A 24,037-nucleotide genomic window follows, 5' to 3' on the forward strand; every position below is an offset into this window, starting at 1 on the left:
TGACAATGTCACAAAGCCTTTTATTTTCCTTTGTCCCTGGCAATGCCAAGGTCAGCATAATCTCATAATATGCTATTAGATCAGCTTTGCTGAGAAGGAATCACACTAATGTTATTTTTTATCCTGGGGAAAATAACTGTTTAAGCACAGGTGTATGCCCATAGTTCAGCTGTAAGAGGAGGGTCTTCAGTTTCTCAAAGCACCACCAGCTGCATTAATAACACTCACTCTCAACAGCATATTAACAATATAAACTGATATTGCTTTTTGTTTATTTTACAAAAACCTTCATGAACAGTAAGGATGGACTCTGCATATCCCTTCTCCCCATTTGTTTGCAGCAAAATGATTCCGATTCCCTGAAGCCACCTCCTGCCTGGAGACCAAAGCAACCCCACTCCATCTGGACTAGCAGGCTTCCCCACCAGTTCCATGTTCCTGTGATGTGTTACTGAACCAAAGCAAGGCAGTCCCTGGCTCTTTTGCCCTCCATACTCTGGATTTACATACCATGGCTTGCATGCTAGCAGCAACGGTACAAGGAAAGTTGCATTAAAGCAACTTCTTAACTAAGAAAGGAGCATATAGAGTTACCTGATCTTTTCTAAGGGAGTCAAAATTACGCTCAGATGCCTCATTTAAAAGGCTTCTGATTCCAATTCAAAAACAGTGCCAGGCACACTGGAACCCATTTTCAGAGGCCTTGGCCACTTTCACAACAAACATCAGAAGTGCTCGCTAAGTAGCTGTATGAAGACAGAGGAACTGTCCTGCTCTGCATTGTGTTTCTTCCTCTAAGGAATGTGAGACTACAGACAGGCAGAGGCTATGACCAAGAGTATGGCTTGGGCTCCATCTTACTCCAGAGCTGCCTTCAGGATTTTCTAGATTTGCTCCCCACTTGTATCTCAGCCCCCCACCCTCAGCCATTAAAAAAGAACAAGAAAACACAAACTCAGTCTGCAAACCTAAGAGAAAACTCCAGCTTTACTACTGTCCCTCTTTGCTTCCTGCCCAGCCCAACAACAACATCCCAGTTGTTCTCTTCTCTCACTGGAGCCGCCAGCCTCCCAGGCACAGAACTGAGATCACTAAGCACACCCTCCAGTGGCTGACGACAGTCAGAACCATTCAGCTTGACCACAAATACTGTTGTGGCAGGAACGCTCCTTTAAACTGCAGAAGATGGTCCACGGCACCGGTCTCACAACCTCCCATGACTCCATATGCACTTAAAAAGACAAAGAGTTACATAAATTGCCATTTGTTTTTGTAGAAGCTTCACTTTCCACTGCCCATCAGCACGGTCTCTGCATATTGCACAATGTTCTCATTATTATAAAAAATGTCTTCTGTATCAGGCAGGAAGAAAGAGAACTCTGCCAGGAGGCGCTAATGCGTGCTGTTGTCCGTAGTTAGAGGTAAGTGGTTGCTTGTGTGGCCATCGGGAAGTGGGTCCTGGTCAAACAAAAACAGCTATTAATGGCTTGTCCAGGAACATTATCTCCCCCTTGCCCCAAACACACATTTCTTCATTCTCAAGTAATTTCAGTATGACTTTCACCTGGCCTCCAAAAATTGAATAAACTTCATCATTCAAATCTATTCACCTTCCCTCCTCTTCTTCCACTCAGGTAACTTTACCAGCTAGCAAACTTCAACAAAATGTCAAGAGAAAGACAGAAGTCATAAAGGCTACCTAGAGACCAAGCTGAAAAAATAAGAGTGAAGTAAAATCAAGTAGTTGCTAGAGGAACATTACTATTGATGCCTTGAGAAGGGAAATGTAAAGACTGCTCAGCTCTTGGAAAGATCAAGAGACCTGGTTTAATTAAATCAGCTCCTTAGAAAACACCCTGCTTCCTTATCTGTTCAGTTTTCCAATTCTAAAAGTTACAGAACCTTTCCTAAGATGTGCATCAATGGGAGGCTTACTGGGAGCACCTTAAGCTTCCCTGGTTCCAAGGCCCAAAGCTGTCCTATTTTGTCACAACTCTGAATTCTTATCGCCCACCTTCACGTAGCTGTAACACCTATCAAAGCAAGCAGTTTTTCTTACCATTGTAGATCTGTAGGAGCCCAGTCTGAAACGGCAAAAAATAACTTCTGCTACAAATCTTCCAAAGCCATGTAAAATTCCTGCCATGACAAATATGATTTAAATTGTCACCAGTAGTAAAACCAAAGTATTTATGGAAATACAACAAAATTCTACACAACGATTAAACACGACACGTTGCAATAAAGCAGTATGTAAAATGCTAAGAAATCAACAGGAAAAAGAAAGCATCAAGGAGGGAAACAGAACTGTAATTTTCTGAAATGCACCAATAAAAACAAGAGCAAGGCTACCCAAACAAATGTAATTTCCTCTGCTTTAAGAGTTCTATTCTTTGAAATAGAACCATCTACTCTGAAAGACAGCTCTTAGCTTAAGGCCCCTTCAAATCAGTCAAGAGAACAAGTAACTTTTAAGCAAGATACCCTATTATGCCTCGACTAACAAAGTTAATTGTATCTTTTCGACTTCATTATTACTCAAGGCCAGGCTGGATGTGGCTCTGGGCAGCCTGCTCTAGTAGCTGGCAACCCTTACACAGCAGGGGGTTGCAAGTAGATGGTCTTGGAGTTGCTTTTCAACCCAGGCCATCCTATGATTCTATGATTCCTTGGAAGGCCAAACCCTGCAGTACATTGACAATTACATGAGGAATATCTTGCCAATGACTTCAGATGGAAATGTTATTTATCTTTCAGCACTGATTTATCACTGGATCCCAACTACAGAAAATACAAAGAATAACGGAAGGAAACAGCAGGTACTCTCCAGACACAGCACTGGGACACTAAAAATGAGTGTATTGTACTGCAAATTTCAGCACAAAGAAATGCACTCTTAACCCTAAGCCTGCTGGAAGATCAGGTCTCACTGTAATTTAGCCACACAGTGACCTAAAAAACCAACCAAACAAAACACACCCCACAAACTAATAGGACATAAGAGGGAAAGCACTGATAGTTACCTGTAGTTGAAAAAATTCCCCCAATAATGCCACAGAGCCGTACTAAGAACTGCCAAAAAGGCATGTGTTCCTCTGTCACTGTCACCATAAGGGAACTGATATCATATTTCATGAATATTCCTGACACTCCATGACTGCCAGCTGCATGGTTAATTACTCTTTCCTGAGAGATAAAGAGAAAGGCAAGTTAGCTGCATCTTATCAGTCAGAAGGAAAATAACAGAGGTGACGACAAAACTCCTCCATCTAAGAGTCTAAGAGTCACTGTGGTGGTGAATTCCAGTAGAGTATTGGTGTGCTCCAACACAGTGCCCCAACTCCTATGTTCTGCACTGCTTCCTTGGAGCTACATCTACACATCCCAGAGGATTTAATCCCTGGTTCTTAAAAAGCACCAGAGAAGATCCCAAACTATAACATACCATCACAGAAGTTCGGGAGCTTAAGTTAAATTAGGCCAATGCCATTTGATTTCTTTTTTTCTTTTTCTTTCACACGCCCATTGTGAATTTATATGCCAAAATCCATTACTTCCATATGCACAAAAAAAAAAAATTAAAAATCAGGTTCTTAAGTCAAGTTTCTGGGATCTGAAAACCCAAATCTAGGCCTCTTCATAATGTTTGTTTGAAGTGACCTGACTGAAAATAATCACAGGCAAAAATAAATAAAAATAATAACCACCTCGCCATGACTACTCTAAGTGGATCACACACCTTAGTTCTGATGTGTTCACTGAAACCCTTCCATCCCCATTTTTACAATTTTTTATTTGCTCAGATTCTTAAGCAAAAAAAAAAAAAACAAAAAAAAAACCCAACAAATGAAAGAGGAGAGAGCATTTACCATCAATCTGCTGTTAAGGAAGTGCTGATAAATGCACTGCCAGCAAGTCCGGCTGAAAATAAACCAGAGCAGCAGAAAAGAACCCAACTGATGGCAGACAAGCTCAGCCATGTCTCGGCCAGAAAAAGATGACAGACAAGCAAAACTGAACTGAACAGCAATACATCACAGCTCCTTTTCACCTACATTTAGCATAGTCTGCGCTCAAAAAATACGCAAAGCCACAGGACAAAATCCAAGCTGACTGCTGCTTGACAAGCTGCCTTTTTTGTACTTGATGTTGATGTACGTTGTATCACTGCTTTTGCTACCAAAACCAGGTTAAAGGATGACAAAATAATTTACTGATTATTGATACAAGTTCACAGAAATTTTACAGCAGTTAAAAACAGGGCATAAAATGTTTTCTGTATATCAAGAGCATGACAACATTCAGTGTTAGAAGACGGTTGACCAGGCACAATAACAAGGAGAAGACAACTGAAGGTACTTCAACTAAACCTTGCCATACACTAAGGCTCAAATTTTTGCTTGCTTGCTCCCCATCCTCTAATTGTTTCCCTAAGCCTTAATGGTCTTCTGGGGTCAAAAGGTGAAAAAAAAAAAATCAAGTTAAACAGAACACTCAGAATTCTACCATCAAAAAAACAGTATTTTCTTTTCTTCAGACCATTTTGGTCTGCTTCTAGCTTCTACTGCTGCAGATTTAATTGCTGCTTGCTAAAAGCTGCTGAAAATAACTAAGCTTGTATCAGATACCTTGGCTATCAGTGGAGTTCTAGGATTAAACCTTTCTCACAAATAAAAACAGCATCTCACAATTCAACAACAGCACAGACGACTTTGCCTATGCCTTGCAAAGCGTATTTATTCACCACTGGTGACTGAACCTTACTGCACCCCTGTTTTAGCCACAGCTGGCCAACTGCCTTTCTCTGGGTCTCTGTGTTCTTATACAATAAAGACATTAATTTGCTCAATGAATAACTGCCAGGAGCCTTTCCCAGCTCATCTGCTAGGGGTGTTTGGTTTCCAAAGGCAAACACAACAGAGCTACCTATTGAGAGGGAGCAAGGTATGTAAAGCCACTTCACCTCTATTCACAAGCTCTTCCCCTACTCAGACAGCACTGCACCATCCCTACAAAATAGAACTACTAAAATAAAAGTAATCTCTGAACTTCCTATCAACTCAAGGCTTTGTCTTCAGCTTCCATTTTTAATTAAGCTTTTCAAAGAGTATTTTCTTCTTGACTTGAGAATAAAGGATCAAAACTGAGTTCAGTGTGAAAACGAGGCGCACAGCTGGCACACTTAAGGCCTTTTTTCTCACTGACAGCAGCCTTCTAAATTGGTGTCTCGTGATTTGCCCCTGGTACCACACTGCAATACTGATGTTCTTTGTGGATTCAGCATTAAACTAGCTCTTAGTAGAGGAGTTTTCAAAAAAAAAAACACAACTAAGTACAACTAAGCCTCAGTTCTCACATTTAAGACCAAGTGCTGCTAGATTTTCCCCCACATGGTTCTCTTATTTCCACTTACCCTTTCTGTCACTGAAAATTGATGAGTTTCTGCTGAAATTTTGTATGTATGGAGTTTGGTTGGCACAACTGTGATAAAATACTGGAACATCTGGTTGTCTAAAAGAAAACAAATGTCAGTGTTGAATTAAGTACAGACTAAAAGACCATTTGAGACACAGTCACAAAGAACTCAAACTGCAATTATTCAAACAGTTAACCAACTAAGCCGTTTACACTCAAGATGTCCTTCAAGGTGTCCCAGCACTGCCAAGCCTACTTCAGCACCACCTGCGTGAACAAAGTTAGTTTCCATGGGGAAGGCCAACAGCAAATTTGTACTCAAATTCATGAAAACACTCATTAAAAAAGGGCCACTTGCGTTTTCCAGGGCAGCAGAATGAGCAAGTTTTACAGTCACTTCTTACACAACACATACTGCAATAGGCATCATCTATCTTGACAATGGTTCAAGTAGGTTTTAGGTACTTAGTTGTCTATGTAAAAACAAGAGCCCTTCTAAAGTGGTTATGGTTGCTCTCTCGATTACACAGTCTTCTAGAGAATTCTTCTAAAGCAATCAGTAGACTTCAACATTTATGACTTCTGTCTTCATTCAAATCCCTAAGAAAACAAACATTGCAAAGCTGAAGCAATTACTTCAATTGCACAAAACTGGCTGAAAGAGCCAATGGAGCACACTGAGAGACAACGCCAGCTTTAGAAGGTTGTAGCAATCACCTGCATGTGGGAATGGCAGTCAGAGGATACAAATTAGGCATCACTGCAAAGCAGGTTCCTATCTTCCTTTATTTATAGGTGGGAAAACAGTGAGATACAAACCCTTCTTGTAGCTGCCTTGCAACATGTATCACAGAAGTGACAAATCAAACATAGGAAGAGAATTCAATACTCATGTTTGTTTTGCTGCTGGTAGGTTTGGGTCTTCTGGTTTGTTCTTTGCTTCCTCTTCAGAGGAGGGTTCTATGACCTTCCTGCCTAGAGCACAGCTGCAAAATTCTTCACAGCTTGTTCAGGCATACACTAACTTCAACACAACTTCTGGACAAAACTGTAAATGAGCTTCAACAGAACAGTGAAGTCCATCAATACTGACATTGAAAAGAAACTGGTCATTTAAAATGCCATGTCAGCAACTCAACAGTGCCTGTTCACTGCCAAAGTTAATAAGGCATACTGGTTCTAAGTCAGAGCACTCATGAAACATGATAATGTTTTATATGTAATTTATATGCAATTATTGAATCAATATAAATATTAAAGCAAGAGGCTTTTTTTTTCTTTTTTAAAAAAAAAAAAAACTTACGATCTGATGCTATTTTTTCTGTTCCATCCAAGGGATTGATAATTCCTGGAATAAGCTCTCCAAATGACAGATGATCTATTCTATGTGAGAAGTTATAAGCTGAAAAACAGTAAGAGGAATGAAACAACATTTTAAAACTATGAAATTTCTGTGCCTTTCTCAGAGAAAAAGACTCCCCTATTTCTCACAGTACAGAACACTTTAATTACAGTACTTACCACACCAGAGTGCATGCCAGTGGATTTGTGCAGGTGACTGCATCAATAAATCCACACGCGTATTTCAAACAACTCAAATTCAAAATATTTAAAAAGAGGTTTAATTGCTGCAGAAAAGAAATTCTAACACAAATTATATTTGTAATCAACCCAGAAGCTGAAGCGTTAAAGTTCAGTGATGGAAATTACTTGTTAGCCAAATACTGAAATTCTACAATAGTACTGTAGTAGTATTAAAAAGACTAAAATTTCATGAATTAATCATACAGAGGAAGCACCAGACAACTATCAAGTGACTGCTTGATTTTGCTAAGATACGTAAGTTTTACAGTATTTGTCTGTGCTCATGGCCAGACATTTGGAGGTTCAGCTATTTAAACACAGTCCATTTGTCACAGTAAGTCACCCTTGCCTTTCATTAAGTACCACAGCAACAGACATTTAGTATGTACATTCATAAACCAAAAGCAAACCTTCTAGAGACAGATGTTAAAAATTCTTAACCTCTTGAAAAGCAGATTTTACAAGCAATTGGTACTTTGGACCGAAATACAGCAACTTCATATGCTATCTGCGTTACAACATATCTGACATTTCTGTTATGTTATCATACTATAGAAGGAGCCTAAGATAACACTAATAATGTTGAACCAACTGGGGGGATGGGGGAAGGCTATATTACTACTGAGTAATAATATTTCAAAGAATCTTATTCATGTCCTTCTGCAGTGCCACTGCCCAGCTGGACACCACTACAACAACCTACATCAACAGTTGGAAGAGTTTGTTCTGAAAAAAATGATGCTCATTCATATGGAGGTAACAGAAAGCACTTACACTCATGGCTTACAAGGGCTGCCAAGTGAGCATGGCCTCGAGGGTGTGGTATAGCCCTAAAGAAAGCAAGATACGTTTTATGGAAAACTTGTTTAATGAACCCATGCAGAAAGACACGGTTTCCCAAACTGGACTACGTAGGCAAATTATCTCTCCCGCTCCAGTTCAGTAACACCAGAGAGAGAGCTTTCATTTATTTATCTGTTAGAACTATAACCAATAACCAGGTAACCACCCTAATAATGAGGAATGAAGACCAGTTAACAAAGCTCCCAAGGGAAGAAAAAAAAAATAATAAAGATACAGATGCAGCAGTGAGCAAAAGGAAGCAAGGGAAAGCAAACTTCAGGCAGGAAGGATAGATATGACAGACCATATGAAATACCAAAACAATTGGCTCAGGAAAGGGCTTAAGAACTTTGACATGACAGATGTGGTTCAAGACCAGACAGAAGAGACACTTGGAGAAACATCCACACAAAGACATCAGCTGGAATTCCATGCAGATAAATTAGAATACAGACTGAATGCTAAGACCTCTGCTGAGAGAGGCAGCAGAAAGAGAGGACAGCCAAACCAGAGAGCAGAGAAAAACTTATCATAAACTTGCCTGAGATGTACCTAAGCTATTACCATTACAGAAACATATCAGAAAGTCTCTCCTCAAATCAAGAGGAATGGGAACTTTGCTTCCTCACTACGCTTCTGCACCTACACTCTCTTGGGACTGAAAAGACACACATCTACATGTTAGTCATGTTTGTTAACTGTACAGTAACAGAAGGAAGTTGGGACAGGCCCAAAGGATGGAGGCAGCTACAATCAGTCCATTCCATATCTTATGTCTACAGACATCCTTTAGGACACTGGGTCTGTTCAGCTTTGAGAAAAGAAGACTGAGAGGGGACCTGATCCAGGTCTATAAGTATCTGAGGTGTGGGGGGCAGAATGGCGAGGCCGGACTCTTTTCAGTGGTGAGTGGAGACAGGACAAGGGGAAACGGCCGGAAACTGCAGCATAGGAAGTTCTGCACAAATGTGCGCAAGAACTTCTTTACAGTGAGGTGACGGAGCACTGGAACAGGCTGCCCAGGGAGGTGGTGGAGTCTCCTTCTCTGGAGATGTTCAAGACCTGCCTGGATGCCTACCTGTGCGACCTGCTGTAGGGAACCTGCTTTGGCAGGGGGGTTGGACTCTGTGATCTCTGGAGGTCCCTTCCAACCCCTACAATTCTGTGATCCTGTGACACTGGCATTAAACCCTACACTGCATGCAAGAGGAAAGAGCTTACTGTAACAGCTCAGACAAGACACCAAATGGAAAAAGCATGTGTATGGGACAAATGAAAAACAAGGTCATTAAATTAAAAGTTAAAAGCATACAGACATATATACGTGCACATACTATATACAATGTAGAAGTCATTTTTTAAAGATCTTTTATTTTCAGGAATTGAACAGAACATACTTGCCCACAGTTATGTGAAAATTCCCTGCCACTTTATTGACATACAGATGACCGTGAATTCTGCATGCATCTGGAGACTCTAATGAATTATCTTCCCTGTTTAAACAAAAACAACAAAAGAGGTACTTGAGGATATTCACTGTTTAGTAAAACCAACATAGTATACTTAGATTTCTTTTCCCTGGAACAAAGGCACAGCATTATTGCCTACCACTTCATCATATTTTTCTGGAATCACAAGAGGGATGGTAGGAAGGAGGGAAATGAACACAGATCAGCCTGCAGAAACCAGTAAGCTTTTGTTTATACTTGTATTCAGAGATCTGGTCTACAGAACTAACTTGCAACTCCTGAACAACTGAACAGAAAACACAGTGAGACCTTACAAATACCTCACTGCCCTTTGGATTCCATTGTCCCCAATTCCATTACTAAACGAGAATGTTTGTTCAGAGATTTTTGTTGTTGCACTGTACAGAACAAAATGCATGTCACATAACACTGCAGCAAAAATAGCTTTCTCCATTTATTTTTTATAAAGCTTTCCTCTTCCCATACTTGCTGAGATGTCCACAATTCAGAGCATATCTCCAAACCTGCTTCTCAGAGGGAGAGGAAGAAGCTTCTTAAACACACCTTATAGGGTTTACAGACATAAATAGGGTCTCAAACACTGCACTAGCAAGTGTTGTGGAGATAGAAGGACTTAATGAAACTGAAGATGTCAACTAAATGGAAAATAGGATTTCTGAGCATTTCTCAGCCTTGCCTCAGAAAGATAAGATGCATTTAGTCCTCAATCAGATTAAAATACATAATGTACATAGAGCGTTTTTGGTGTTTGCTTTGTTTTATTTAAGGTCTGTTTATATTTCACAGAGAAAGAAATTTCAGCTTATGTGCACAATGCATTTTTCCCCTTAAAAATTCTACAGCCTTTAGACTCAGGCAGGCCAAGCTTCCTGTGTAAGTAAAACAAAAAAAATATGAAGTCCACTTAAATTGAGAGGGGAGTCAGAAGAGGAAGGAATAACCCAACTCTTTCTTACCGTGGTGGCAGTGCTGTAGAAGCACTTTTAAAAGCACTTTTGAATATCACATCTTGAAGAGAGTGTTCTTCCTGCAGCCTGCTCTGAATGAGCTGCAGCATCCTGAAGATTACACAAATGTGAAAGTAGCCAACATTAAATCAGAAAATAAGTTCACAATTAACCATCAGCTTCAGGTGCAGTTTATAAATAGGAGAGTCAGCAAGATCTCATGTAAATATCAAAATGTTGCATTAAAATTTGAGAATAATAGTTTATACACACAAAAAAAAAGTAAATATAGCTTAAAGGTCCTGGTGTTAACAGTAGTATGTTTTCACAATACCAAAGCTCAGACTCCCTAATAAAGCTTGAGTTTCTGTTACAGGGCTATCAGCATAATCATCACACATAATCAAGCTATTCCAGTTTAAATAAAAACAGTGTATCAACTAAGGCATATGAAAGATCCAAACTCATTTGCTTTTGCCTGAACGTGGCCATTCGTTACTGTAGCTCAGCGCTGACATTTGGATGTCAAGCTATCTCTCAACTCTTAATTAAAACTTGTGCTATCGAGTATTTCTTTTCTAAGGTAAGGTGAGTGAAACATTTATGTTTCTTGGCTTGCAATGGCACAGCCCAATCCCACAGATCAGTCTAAACCCAGTGTAGGAATTCCATCAGTCAGCTATTGGAGCAGCCTTCAGGCCTCACAAAAAGCACACATGCACTGTATGCTAAGTCTTGTGTAAAACAGTAAAATTCAACACTTCCTCCATTCCTTCTCCAGGTATCTCAACGATCTTTTGGAGCAGTACAGCTCAATTAGTTGTACTTCAATCAGTAGAAGCTGAGCCACTATGGCAAATAATTCTTAGTTCTTCTCAAGAAAGCAAGAAAATAGTTCCATACAAAGAAAAATAATCTCACATTACTACACACAAAAATAAACCAAACCCCAAGAATGCTTCTACGAGTTTATTACAAACACATGAAACAACAGCACCTCATTGAGAAACAGCATGCCAATTCTTGTCATAGGCAGACATCCCAATTGATGACAGAAATGAAATAAATTCACTTCTTTTTACAGGCTTATCACTCCTAAATTACAAGCAGGAGCTGTGAGACCCAAAATACAGCTCTGTTACCCAACTCAGATATACCTTGAGGTCACTTCCGATACATGTAACACAAACAAGCATCTCAGTACTTCAGTTACCTTTGCCATTCCTTTTGTTGTGGGCTGAGATCAAATACTACCTGAAACAAAAAAAAACCCACATCCAATAAAACACACAGGAAGCACTGAAGTCCCATCCCTGAAACCCAGAAGAGAACTGGAGGGATGTAAAGTTGTGGGAGACTAGAAGTAAGGCCACATGTGGTACCACTGGAGTCTAGAAAAGGATTTTCTCTTAAAATAACATATTTTCTGTTCAAGCACAGAAATTTCTGTTCCTTTCCCTGAAAAAAATACTCCTTTGTTTTAACATATAACTTCAATACTCTTTCTCCTCTGGTAACCTAAATTAGCTGACCCTCCCTTCTAGCCTTTGACTAACAGAGGCCAGAAGCAATATGCAGCAATTTATTTCAAAGTGATAGAATTGACACGTGTTTTGATGCAAACAGCAACAAATTGGGCAAAGCAGCAGTCTTTGGAAGACAAAATCTGTTTCTAGGGTGATTCCCCACTGGGGATGCCTTTAAGACAAGCCACCAAACTTGCTCATCTTCAGTCAGCACAAGATTAATATCCGTGTGCTGAAATCAATTCTATGTATCAGTTAACACTGATGTGCTCAACACATTTAATTCAATTGTAGTAAATGTTCCACCCTACCAGAGCTATGGCCAAGAGATCAGCTACAGGGAATTGCTTCTCTTAAACATAGTCACTGGGGCCACTGCTAGCATGCAGCAGCAACAGCAGCGTAGAGATAAATGTCCAGATAAAGAGAATATATGGTATGAGAAGAAACAAACCAAGCTCCTTTCCAAATACCACCTCCCCTCAGCTAGCCCCAGTCATTCACACACACACACACACACCAACTAGCTATTTGAGAAAGAATTTTCTTCCTTACAGGACAAAACTTACATGCAGAATACACCATGTCATAACTGCAGCAGGAAGTTACGTCCTCTGATATATTTTCATTAAATGATAAAATTACTTTCATATAGTAGAATTATTTCAAAGCTTATTGCATTATGCAAGCAAAAGCACTTTAAGGGCATAGATTCATGAATTTTCAGTGCTTTCAGTTTGCAATATAGAAATTAAATGGACTTATTTAATTTAAACTTGTCATCTCATACTATGAGGTGGTGGTTTTTCATTTTTATCAGTCACAGGATTCTTCTAGTGAAAAAGCAACTCTTTTTTATGTTTGTTTCCCTTCCACATCAAATACTTTCAGCATTCACCTGAGGAACTGAGGAATATAAAAATAACTAGCTGTAGCAATCAGCTGGTTAAAAAGCACTGACCTGGGAATCTGCTATGATCAAACCCGCTGTATTTGCAGAGAATGAGTATGCAGAAATCACAGTGCACAGCCTATTACCGTAGCAGATTCCTGCAGTGAGCACTGCAGATCACCCTCAAGGATCACACAATACTTGGAGACATTCTGTGCAGCCCAACTGTGGCAAATAAAATCCAAGCCAGCAAACCAACCCAGCAGTGCTTCACACTGAGTAAAGAACTATTTCGTTTCTAAGTAAAAAGGTTTGACTAAACTTACTGGTTCGTAGATGAGGCCATCTGCAGAGGCAACCATTGTTTCTGCTAAATCCAGAACATCAGCCCCCACATCTGTTTTGAACAGGGAGACAAATATTGAGGCACACAGGTGATCAGAAACAAAAAAAACTTAGAAGTGTTCAAGTTGAGATTGAGTTTTCACAGGACAGAGGTTTCCTTCAGCATAAGTAACGGGAGAAATTGGGGTAAGAACAAACAAACAACAACATAAACCAACAACCCAACACTGTATTTCTTGCTAAGAGAGTGCAAACAAAAAGAGAACCAAAGCTGTCAAGTAGCTTAATACCAGGGAAGTGGTGGGGGTGGGACACCACGGAATCCTGCTTTTCAACCTATCAAACCTCTACGTATCATGAAGCAATGATGTTCAGTGACCAAAGGCACACTCTGCTATTTTCTCACTGATGTAACACTTTCAGAAATGCTGGATCACACACACACACAAACACACACACAGGCTTTCTAGGACTTCTTATATATAGGTCAGTATTAGTTTGTTTAACAGGCACTGAATTCACACCGATGCAAGTTGAAGACAAAGTTTTGTTCATTTCCCACATTTCAAAAATAAAACTAAACTTTAAAAAAAATCAGAACGTTCAAACTTTTGGTGCTAACTGGGAAAAAAATTTTAAGAGATTAAAATAAACTTTTAGAGTAAGGAATTAATGAATTAATACTTGTGAGGCAGTACAAAATCCCAATATTGTCAGGTCAATATCTGCAAAGGTCACTACCAAATTCCTGCTGCTGAATTGTGGCTCACAGTGAGTTTTTATTCTAGCTAGCCAAAGACTGGTGCAGCCAGTCATCTTCCTTCCAACAGACATGCCAATGTTCTGCAAGATGTGAACGACTTGGCATAGATCACAGGATCACAGAATGGCCTGGGTTGAAAAGGACCACAATGCTCATCCAGTTTCAACCCCCCTGCTGTGTGCAGGTCACCAACCAGCAGACCAGGCTGCCCAGAGCCACATCCAGCCTGGCCTTGAATGCCTCCAGGGATGGGGCATCCACAGCCTCCTTGGGCAGCCTGTTCCAGTGCGTCACCACCTTCCATGTGAAAAATTTCCTCCTAATATCCAACCTAAGCCTCTCTTCTCACAGTTTGAAACCATTCCCCCTTGTCCTATGATGCTTTATCTTATACCAATTCTTCCAGTGAGTTACACCAGTACACTACACGTCATCAAGATCAAAATTAGTCAGCTAAATACTTTGAATAACATTCTGTCATACTGAGAGCAAACACACACAACAAGGGGTCCTTAAAGTGCTGAGTTTTCACCACTGGATACTTACACTGACACCTCATGGCAACTGTAATGTCAATATTGATTCTAAGTTTACTGCAGAGAAAGAAAAGACAAAAAGGAAATTTACAGTGAATAAAAATACCAAGAGAAATATTAATGGAATTCTTGGGTTCCTTGCAAAAATAGTCAGCTGACAGAATTCACACCAATAAATATAAGCTGTTTGAAATATGAATGAACCAAGACAGTTTTGACTATTAAAGCACTGATGACCACTCATTATTTAAGGCATAAAAGCATCAGATCTCTCTGTTAGGAGCTTCAATACTGCGACTATGAGATTTTCCTGAAATATCATGAGCCTAAAAGACTGCCAGGCTTCTAAGAAGAACACACCATTTTCAGTATGTGACACATTTTTAATTCATAACCAGTGCAATGAGTTACACAGTTTAGCAGATCCAATAATGTAAGAGCTGCAAATCCAACACTGAGCAAATACTTGACCATCTTCCTGCTGTTTTGTCCTCAAGACAGGCCACTGATTTTCCTCAGAACGCTGAGGATCAGGCTGAGGAATTGCTAACGTCAGTTCGCAGAAAAAACTGTCATCTAAAAAGGAATGCTGGTTTTGCTAGCACTACTTCAGGGTAAAATAGCTCTTTTCACAACAGGACTCCCATGTTTTAACAGCAAAATGCCTTGCACGTTTGTGTCTTTATCTTGAATTTTGTTAGAATGAAAGCAGGCAAGCAGAACACAAAATAGACACCAAGAGGCACCAAGTTTAATTCACTGGCATTAACCAGTAATGAGGGCATTCTCTATTGGTTTTCACAACAGCTTAAAAAAAGTTTTAATTTGTGATGATTAAGTGCCCTCATTACAGTCACGTGGTTCTGTCACCTCCAGGGATCTCCTTCTGAGAAGGGCAGCGGATAGGAGAAACAGCAATTACAGAGATACAAGTTCAGAGCAGTTTAAATTGGTGCAGGACCGCAGGCCCAGCGATTAGCCCAGCCTAAGGGGGCAGCCTGCAGCAGGAAGTCCTGTGACAGCCTCTTAAGCACCAGGCTATACTTGTCTTCTATGACAGTTTCAGTGGGGAAAGAACCTCTTTTAGAAACCCCTCACATCTGTTTGAACGAAAATGAAACTCTCCCTTACATTTCTCGCATTCGCTATTTTTTTCCTTACAGAACCCTTTCATATTTCTGAAGTACAAGACACCAAATTAATATACATATATTTAGCTTGTTACCACAGCAACTAAGTCAAACAGCTTTTAAATTCTAAACCTGTGATATTTAGAGGTGCTCAGTATATGAAATCTCCTTTAACTTCACACAGAATCAAGTGTGTGTGGCGTCACCTAAGGAGGAAAGGCATGAAGCTGGTGGCAAATGAATATTCAGTGATCTCGGGGACCACACCAGGAGCCAAGAGCAGAAGTAACCTCTTGATAACCCTTAAGCTTCATCTCCAACGGAATGAAATATATTGACAATTAATATATTAACTGTAAATCAGCATCATGCAAACGCAGAGGGTTGGCACAGCTCAGGAAGAGTTACATATCACAACACCTTCTGAACTGTTAGCAAATAGATCCTCGTAGGCCTATAGCACCAGCACACCTACATTATTTTGACTCCTTCACTGAACTAATCATAGTTTTTCTTCTCCACATATTCCAGGAGAAAAAAAAACCTTCTGGTGGTTGATCTGTTGAGTCCCTTTAGTATTTTACTTATATTTCCACCACAAATTGCTTTCAAGTCACAAGCATATCTCACATCTATTCTTTCCTGAAAGGCAGACAACTTAAATTTGAAAAGAAATTAGAAGGAATAAAAATTACCTTGTAAAATCCTTGTCTACTTCGTATTCATACTTCATCCACGTGTCCCGATACACCGTAAATTCCATTATAGTCAGGAAAGCTATTGTTGTAAATGCTATCAGAGAAACTGAAAGATAATGAAAAAAAAATTACAATCATGAGAAATATTCAGGAACAAACAGGACAAAATTCTAACATTCTAGAATCTGAGTATTACCAGTACAATCCTAATATCTTTGACTGATTCATACACCCATAAGCTGCCCTTATGCCCTCCAGTACTTCCTTTTGCATAGGAGAGGAAAAGAAGCCCTATCTTTGCATCAAGAAAGATGAATGGGGATGGTTATGAACTCCCTGGAGGATTCACTAACAGGTTAAATAGCATATAAACTAAAATGCACTGTCAGAGTTGATCTGGGCAAACAATCCTAACTTCAGGCATGAAGGAAGGAGAAGGTAAACTTCCAAGTCCCTTCAAACCTTCACTTGTCTACAGATTATGTAACTTCTATATTTCATTTTAGAGCCAAGAAAACACTATGTTGAAACAATACACATTGTATATGCTGTCCAGCAAACAGAAGGTCCCCTTGTACTGCTTGTGGACAGCCACAGTCAGGTCTGCCAACCCCTTTACTTTGAACAGTTCTGACTGATGATAAGCAACTCATTCTCCCAACAGCTAATTAAGTGCAGAACTGATATTTTTATGAAAGAAAACTACAGCGTACATTTAATAGCGTATGTGCCCTGCTTATCTCCACTTATCACACCAGCAGTTGTGCAACACTGGGGGAACATAGACCTACTGCATATAGAAACAAGGCCAGTGTGTACAGAAGCACTTGCTATGCACCCTTCTATTAAATTAAGGCTTTTGTTAAGTTGGAAAACCCTCAGTTAAGTGGCATGGTAGTGTTTTGCACAGCTCCTTTATAGGGTACGTTTTCTATCTGCATTCTGTAGAGTATTTCTGTGGCAACTGGAGAAAAACAAGACTGCTTTTCATAAGCTTCAATTCACTATATTGTGGCCTATGGCCCAGAGATGAGAGCAGGGAAATAAAGTCACAGTGCTATAGAATCAGAAAAGAAATCATTTGTCATTTCACAAACATTTCAGGATCAAGTCTTCACAAGAAGCTGTCCACTTATCGTATATATGAAAACCTTGACATCAGCACACATCACAAAGGCTGGAGCCAAAACATCTGCTTTTTTTGTGCAATTCTGAGCAAAGGAATTGGCAGAATTGAGCAGAAGGAAGTCTTTGAGAATAGATCCTCTTTTCTGAAGGCTCTCCCAGCCAGAGCTGGAATCAAAAATCAACCTGAGAGATTGGCCCTTTTTCCATAATGGGTTTTAAGATACTTAAAGGCTGTGAAGAGAGTTCTGATAGGTTCTGTATCCTCATAATATCAGAAAGTGACCAGGCTGGGCAGCCTAGTCTTGTATTAAATGTACAGGTTGGTGGCCCCACATGTGGCAGGGTGGTTGGAGATTAATGATCCTTGAGGTCCCTTCCAACCCTGGCCATTCTGTGATTCTGTGAACGTGAGCCTGATCTCCAATTCTGAAGGAAACAGAGATACTATTTTCTATGCCGCTATAAAATTCAGTAAGACAATCACACTGTCTTTGATAAGGCTGTTGGAATAAATCATACGAACAATGCTGAAGTAACTTCTGGTGCTGAGAAATCTTTAAGGCACCTCTGACCAAAGTGAATTTCTCACATAGCATGGTGCTGCACCAGAAAAGAGGAATTTTTAACTGTCAGTTGTAATTTGCAGAAGAAAAACAAAGAAACAACAGCAACAAAAAAACACTTCACTTGCTTCATCAGGAAATGGGCTTTTTAAAATAATGAGTTATTTCATGACCTCTTAGAAGTTATTTTACATAAAATAACGCTTCAATTATTAACAGTACAATTCAGGAAACAGCAAGGTAAAACAGATCTTTGTGATATTTATTTCTACAGCACAAACTGTGTAATGACTTTAAGGGCTTATCTGTAGATTGAAATTGCTTCTTGTACTCTTTGTTCAACCGAGCTTCAGACATTACACACAAGATTTTTGCTTTCTATTTCAAAATGCTAGCAGCTGCCTTCCTATAGTCCAACAGGTGAAGTCATTTCTTTATCAGGCTACCTCAAACCAAATGAGTGGCAACATTTTCTGGTCAGATACAAACAGGAAAGACAGTTCTTACAGCTACAGTTCTCAGAGAGAAGCTCCAGCGATAGTACAAGCACACGCCCTGAAACAAAGTGTTTTATTCCTCAAAAGGCTTCCCTTACTTTTAAAATCAACTGTATCTCCAAGACAAGAAGCATTAGAAAGTGGTCTTCACTCTGGTTCAGACATCCCTGGACAATTTTCCTTATTCATGAAATCATAGCACTGAATCCAACTTGCATTTCACGCCATACTGACACCGTCTTACCCCAAAACTTTATACAGAATTGCAGGAAACAGCTTAGAGAGACTCCATAAATTAAGAAGTTTTACTATATCCTTGACACAGCGCATTTCCAGTCATAGTCATTTCAAAGAGCTTACAGTGAACACATGCATTCAATTCTCTCATCAGTTTTGCACAAAAAAATCTTACTCAAGATGAGCAAAGACCACATCTATCAGGAGAATATAGTATGTGTTTAAATGAAGTAAATTAAGAGATTAAGATACCACTTTTGGGTAGTTTTAAATGAACGCAGATGACTGCTTTCCTTCAACTGAAGCTAGAAGCTTCAATAGGAGCCTAAGGGTTCACCAGACTGAGCTGACAGGCAGTCTCCATCATGTGAACATATCAGTAAGGCCTACCTGTTCCCCCGCTTGCTGAGGTCTCCACATAGCTTTCAGGAACCTTCGGGAAGGCATCCAACTCTTTCATCAAATTCAAGGTCTTCTTCCGATTCAGTCGCCTCATCTTCAGCACACTCCTCCACTTCCTCCTTCATATAATCCCTCTGATTTGACAGTAAGTTGTGATTAGAAGACACAACCAATACTGTTCATCCTCAAAACTAGCTGACATTAATAAGGCAATTAAAACCTAAGAAATACAGGTAGACAACTGGATACTCGCTTTTGCTTCAAGAAAACCACTGAAACCAGTACACACATCACTGCATACATTCCAGCCACATGTACAGCATTCAATTACTGACTCATTTCTTTCCCAATGTAACCCTTCTTCATATCAGATACATAGGATTTCAATTAAAAAAACAAACCCCATTCTGAAGTAGGACCTGTAGTAAACTGACTGACAATGCATGGAAGTCACTGACTTAGCAAAGAGTATCTAACTGGTTGCCTAAATCAGGAAGATTTCAAACTGCTCTTGGCCCCTGCATCGAGGCAACACAAGCACATTATATGCTGAAAGAAAAGAAACGTTCATTTTGCATTTTTACTTTCACAGCTTTAGAATTTTACGATCCTAATAAGATTTTTCTATAAAAAGACCACCCAAAGCAAATGATATACCAAAGCATAGATTTAGCCTTCAGAATCCTTTTTGTCCATACCACAAGCTCCGTTCTGCTTGCAGCCAATGAAATGTAAAGCAGTACAATGCTGAGAGCAACAGTCTACCCAGGAAACAGTCTTAAACCATTTCCCAACTGTGCAAACACCCTCACAGCCCCGTCCTGCCAACACACGATGCGTTTTAACAAGCTGGCACCACTGCTTTCCTCCAAAGGAAACGCTGCCCTTTGACCAGAATTCTGAAGCTAAGAAAACCATCATCACATCATCATACCCTATTCAAGGCAGCCAAGCGAACCCGTATGGGAGCCATTCCTCACCAGTGCCTTGTGGAAAAACGTGTTACTTGCCCCCATCCCAAGAGCATGCCAAGCCCCAGCGAGGCCTGCTGACATTTCTGCAGGGCTGTTCCCTGCTCTGCCCCTCCCTGCTGCTACTCTAGCTTCGCTATTGAGAAATAACGAAGGAAGACGCTTTCCTGGAGATGGAAATGCAAACACCAGGAATCGCCACTGGTGTCTGCCCTCTCCTTACTACACAGATCCGCTTCAGATCTCAGTGCGGACACACGGACCGGGCAGCCTGCCGGGACCAGCAACGCAGCGCTGTGCTGGAAGGAGCTCAGAGGGAACGCGGGCAAAGATCGGCGCTGGAACGGAATTTCTGTTATCCGTCATGGAAAAAAGAAATACAAGCATTTGGGAAACGATGCCCTGTCCTCACCACTCCCTCGTGGCTGTGGCTGAAAGGATCGCCGCAACTCCCACGTGGTTTACTGAAAACTCGAGCAGCTCGGGCGGGCTGCAGGGAGCTGCGGGCACCGCGTCCCACAGCCAGCCCGAGAGCGGCTCCGTCCCGCCCCACGCAGGCCCTAGCAGCGCAAACGAAGCCCTCACGCCCCGCCAGCCCTCCGGCCCGCCCTGCGCAGCCCCGCGCTACCTCAGGCGTCTCTCGGCGCTGCCCGGCGCGGCGGGCGAGGCCGCGAGGAGGAGGAGGAGGGAGGAGGAAGAGAAGGGAGCCGCGAAGCGCTGCCCACCGCCCGCCGCGCTCACCATGGCCCCGCTCCGCTCCGCTGCCGGCGGGAGGCGCCCGCCCCGCGCGCATGCTCAGCGCCCTCACGGGCATGCGTGGAGCGGCGGCGCGTGGGCAGCGCCAGCGTGTGGAGCTGAGTGCGGCCGTGCGCCTTGGGGGTCCTTTCCAAGCTGGGATATTCTATGATCTTGCTCAGTAATAACACTGCTTAAAGGAAGAGCGTGGTTTATAATATTTAGAACACAGAATCACAAGGTTGATCTGCAAGACCATCTAGTCCAACCGTCCTTCCATACCATTGCTACCACAAGCACTAAACCACATCTCGCAGCTCCTCATCCAGGCGCCTCTTGAACACTGCCAGGGACGGCGACTCCTCCACCTCCCTGGCAGCCATTCCAGTGCCTGACCACTCTCTGAGAGAAAAAGTTTTTCCTCATGTCCAACCTAAACTCCTCTGGTACAACTTGCGGCCATTTCCCCAGGTCCTGTTTGTTGCCTGGGAGAAGAGGCCAAACCCCTCCTCACCACAGCCTCCCTTCAGGAAGTTGTAGAGTGCAATGAGGTCTCCCCTGAGCCTCCTCTTCTCCAGACTGAACAATCCCAGCTTCCTCAGCCGCTCCTCATAAGACTTGTGCTACAGACCCCTCTCCAGTTTCATTGCTCTTTTTAACAAATTAAAAACCTTTATGTTAAATATTTGTATTGACAGATCAGAAATGAGACTGAAGGATAAAATATTTTTTGATGAGGCAAGCAAATGAACCCAGAAGCACACAGAAAGCAACAAGCTTCACAACGTAGAATCATTAAGGTTGGAAAGACCTCTAGGATCATCTAGTCCTGCCTTCAGGCTATTCCTACCAACACTGCCTGCTCACCCACACCCCTCAGTGCCACAGCCAAATGGTTCTTCAACACCTCCCTGGGCAGGCTGTGCCACTGCCTCACCACTCTTTCAAAGAAATTATTCCTAATATCCAACTTGAACCTCCCTGGTGCAACTTAACCCTCATAAGGCAGCGTCACATCTACTCCTATTGCTGATACCCAGTGAAGAGGCAGACCCCCACCTCAGTACAGCCTCCTTACAGGCAGTAGTAGAGAACATGAGTGCAGGTTTGCTCTTCTTCACTGTTTAGAAGGAAATCAGATCCATGACAAAATAATCTCACCTAGCCTGCCAAAGTGCATGCAATCTGAAGGTAACTGAGTTTCTCTTGACAACAACAATGTTCAAGAAGGAAAAGAACTTAAAAATGACAAGGGAGCATGAACAAATCCAAAGAGTATTTCTTTGCTTTTCAGGGGTAGGAGGACTCTGAGCTTTGAAGAAGGAAAGAAGGTACAGCAATGTGCCTCTGTTCTCACTGAATTCTGATCTGTTACGATAATTTTGGAAGCTGTAAATACAAACTGTACAACTGGATCAGAGAGCCAGAGAGAAAAGCTGGAAGAATACAGTTCAAGAGGCAGACGACAGGGCCAAAGCCAAGCTTATCCGTACGCGTCTTCTCCCATCTCAGACAAAACAGCAGGCAGCTTTAGCTGCAGCGCTTTCAGCTCTCATACTGATGTGCCAGAGTATAATTCAGCAGCCAGGGATTTTACTTACTAAGCTCCACTTTCCCTTGAAATGCCCTCAACGTTGAGGACTGGAAAGAGCATCGGATGGATCTGTTATTAGCCGTGCCTCAGAGATGCTCAACAGATGTTCCCAGCAGCTATGAGATAAAGCAATCCAATCTGCTCATGGGTTTGGCATTACTGCCTAACTGAGATGTCTTTTACAGAGCAGCACAGGTAAAAAACTGCTCATAGCTTTGCATATTACAGTCACATTTGTACCTACAGATATTTATATGGGATTTTATGGGGGAAAAAGCAGTTTTAAGCATTTTTCAGAATTTAAGAAAAATAAAGATAGCATTGTACCAGTGCCATTAATACACTTAATGCTGTGGATTTACAAACAATCTTGATGTGTGGGAAGAGGGGAGAATGACAAAGAAGGGATAAGTCTCACATCCATACAATTTAGCACACCACAAATGAAGCAGGACAAACAAAAAAAAAAAAGCACCACTCCCTGAGATGTCACGCTCTGAAACACATTTAATAGCAAAGGCAGGAGCAGAGAAGCCGGCAGGACAACACAAGAGAGGAGCAAGGTGGAGGATTTACCTCCTCCGGCAGCCAATGTACTGCAACGTGGTAACCCCGAGGTGGCATTGGAGAAGGAGGAAACGCAGGTGCAAGAGGGCGAATATGGAGATAAGGGGGTGGGAGTGGCTGGAAAGGGCGGACGGGGAACAAAGGAGGCTGGAGGCTTGCGCCGGGAAGGCCGGCGATAAGGAACTGTTCTGAGAACAGCGAGGTGCGGCCGCCGGGTGGCATAGAGCGGCGCTAGCGCGTGGGCGGAGCTCATCTCGGCCAATCAGAAGGAATCAGGCTCGCAGGAACCAGCGAGAGGAGACGGCTAGGAGGGCTGCCTTAGTGCCGTGCTCTGCACTTCCTCCCTCTGGACTGAGAGGGGCTTTCGTGCTTTCCTTCCGGACGCCTCTGCAGCACGGGGAGTCAGAAGTGTGCTTCCTTGTGTCCGGGGTCTGCCTTTCTTTTTCTGGTGACTTGTTTTTAGTAGCGTTCCTTCCGTTTTTTTCATAAGCATACGTAGCGATTGGTTCATCCCTGCTATTTACTGCAGTGCTTGTTCTCTTACCCTGGGATGGAACAGCAAAACTATTACTCCACTCACAAGTAGGTTTTTCTCAAGTGTGTAATCAGTCAGAGTGTTGGTGTTGCTTACACCACCCAGCAGTTTACTGTTGTGTTTGGGCAGTGAGCAAACCTTTCTCTGAGGCATGCGGGTGCCAGCGTAAGTCAGTGTACTCCAGGTTGTGAACAGCAGCCTTCCAAAGTACATTCCTGTAATACAACCCCACACCAAAAATTTGTAAGTGGTTGGGGAGACAAGTTGAAATCATTCCCAAAGCGTGGTGTCTCTATAGCCACACCAGAGCATGAGCTTGTATGAATTCAGACCTAAAAACTTCCATAGTTCTGTAGTAACAAGCTAGCAGTTACACCTGATGGTATTTTGATAGTCTCCTGCTCAGAAGTCTGTCAGTAATTTGAATTGAAGCCACCCTCAGTGAAGGAATAGCTGACAGGTCACCTCAGAATGACACTTGAGCATGTTGTATGTGTTAAAGGCCGGCATGTGTTCCTGCTAGGCCCTAACTGCCAGCCCAGGGCCAAGAGTTGGGCACGCCTTTTCCTAAAAACATGAGGACCAGGAGAGATTTCTGGGTGTTCTTCCTTTTGGGTGCAGGAATCTACAATTCTATAA

General features: G+C 41.7%; 2 protein-coding genes across 4 annotated transcripts in view; one reads left to right on the forward strand and one right to left on the reverse strand.

Moving 5' to 3' along the window:
• On the reverse strand, positions 1–22,984 carry ERGIC2 (ERGIC and golgi 2). 3 transcript variants are annotated; one of them, XM_052681121.1, is made up of 14 exons: positions 22,873–22,984; positions 18,985–19,130; positions 16,167–16,275; positions 14,352–14,398; positions 13,024–13,094; positions 11,493–11,533; positions 10,289–10,390; positions 9,240–9,335; positions 7,774–7,829; positions 6,719–6,817; positions 5,414–5,511; positions 3,024–3,186; positions 2,060–2,139; positions 1–1,458 (listed from the first exon to the last, which is right to left on the reverse strand). In XM_052681121.1, the coding sequence occupies exons 2-14, from the start codon at positions 19,088–19,090 to the stop codon at positions 1,393–1,395; spliced, it is 1,134 nt and encodes a 377-aa protein (XP_052537081.1). In that variant the 5' UTR covers positions 19,091–19,130; positions 22,873–22,984; the 3' UTR covers positions 1–1,392. The 3 variants fall into 3 exon arrangements, with proteins under 3 accessions (XP_052537081.1, XP_052537083.1, XP_052537082.1); XM_052681123.1 differs by lacking the exon at positions 22,873–22,984 and adding an exon at positions 20,709–20,815; XM_052681122.1 differs by lacking the exon at positions 22,873–22,984 and adding an exon at positions 20,596–20,718.
• The window catches only part of LAMB4 (laminin subunit beta 4), a 53,205-nt gene continuing 52,124 nt past the window's right edge, over positions 22,957–24,037 (forward strand). Inside the window, exon 1 of the mRNA XM_052680788.1 lies at positions 22,957–23,035. Coding sequence (XP_052536748.1) covers positions 22,957–23,035 — 79 coding nt within the window. The remainder of the gene's footprint in view (positions 23,036–24,037) is intronic.

The sequence above is a fragment of the Tympanuchus pallidicinctus genome, unplaced genomic scaffold (assembly GCF_026119805.1).
Source record: "Tympanuchus pallidicinctus isolate F22 unplaced genomic scaffold, pur_lepc_1.0 scaffold19, whole genome shotgun sequence".
In the NCBI taxonomy this organism is placed as follows: domain Eukaryota; kingdom Metazoa; phylum Chordata; class Aves; order Galliformes; family Phasianidae; genus Tympanuchus; species Tympanuchus pallidicinctus.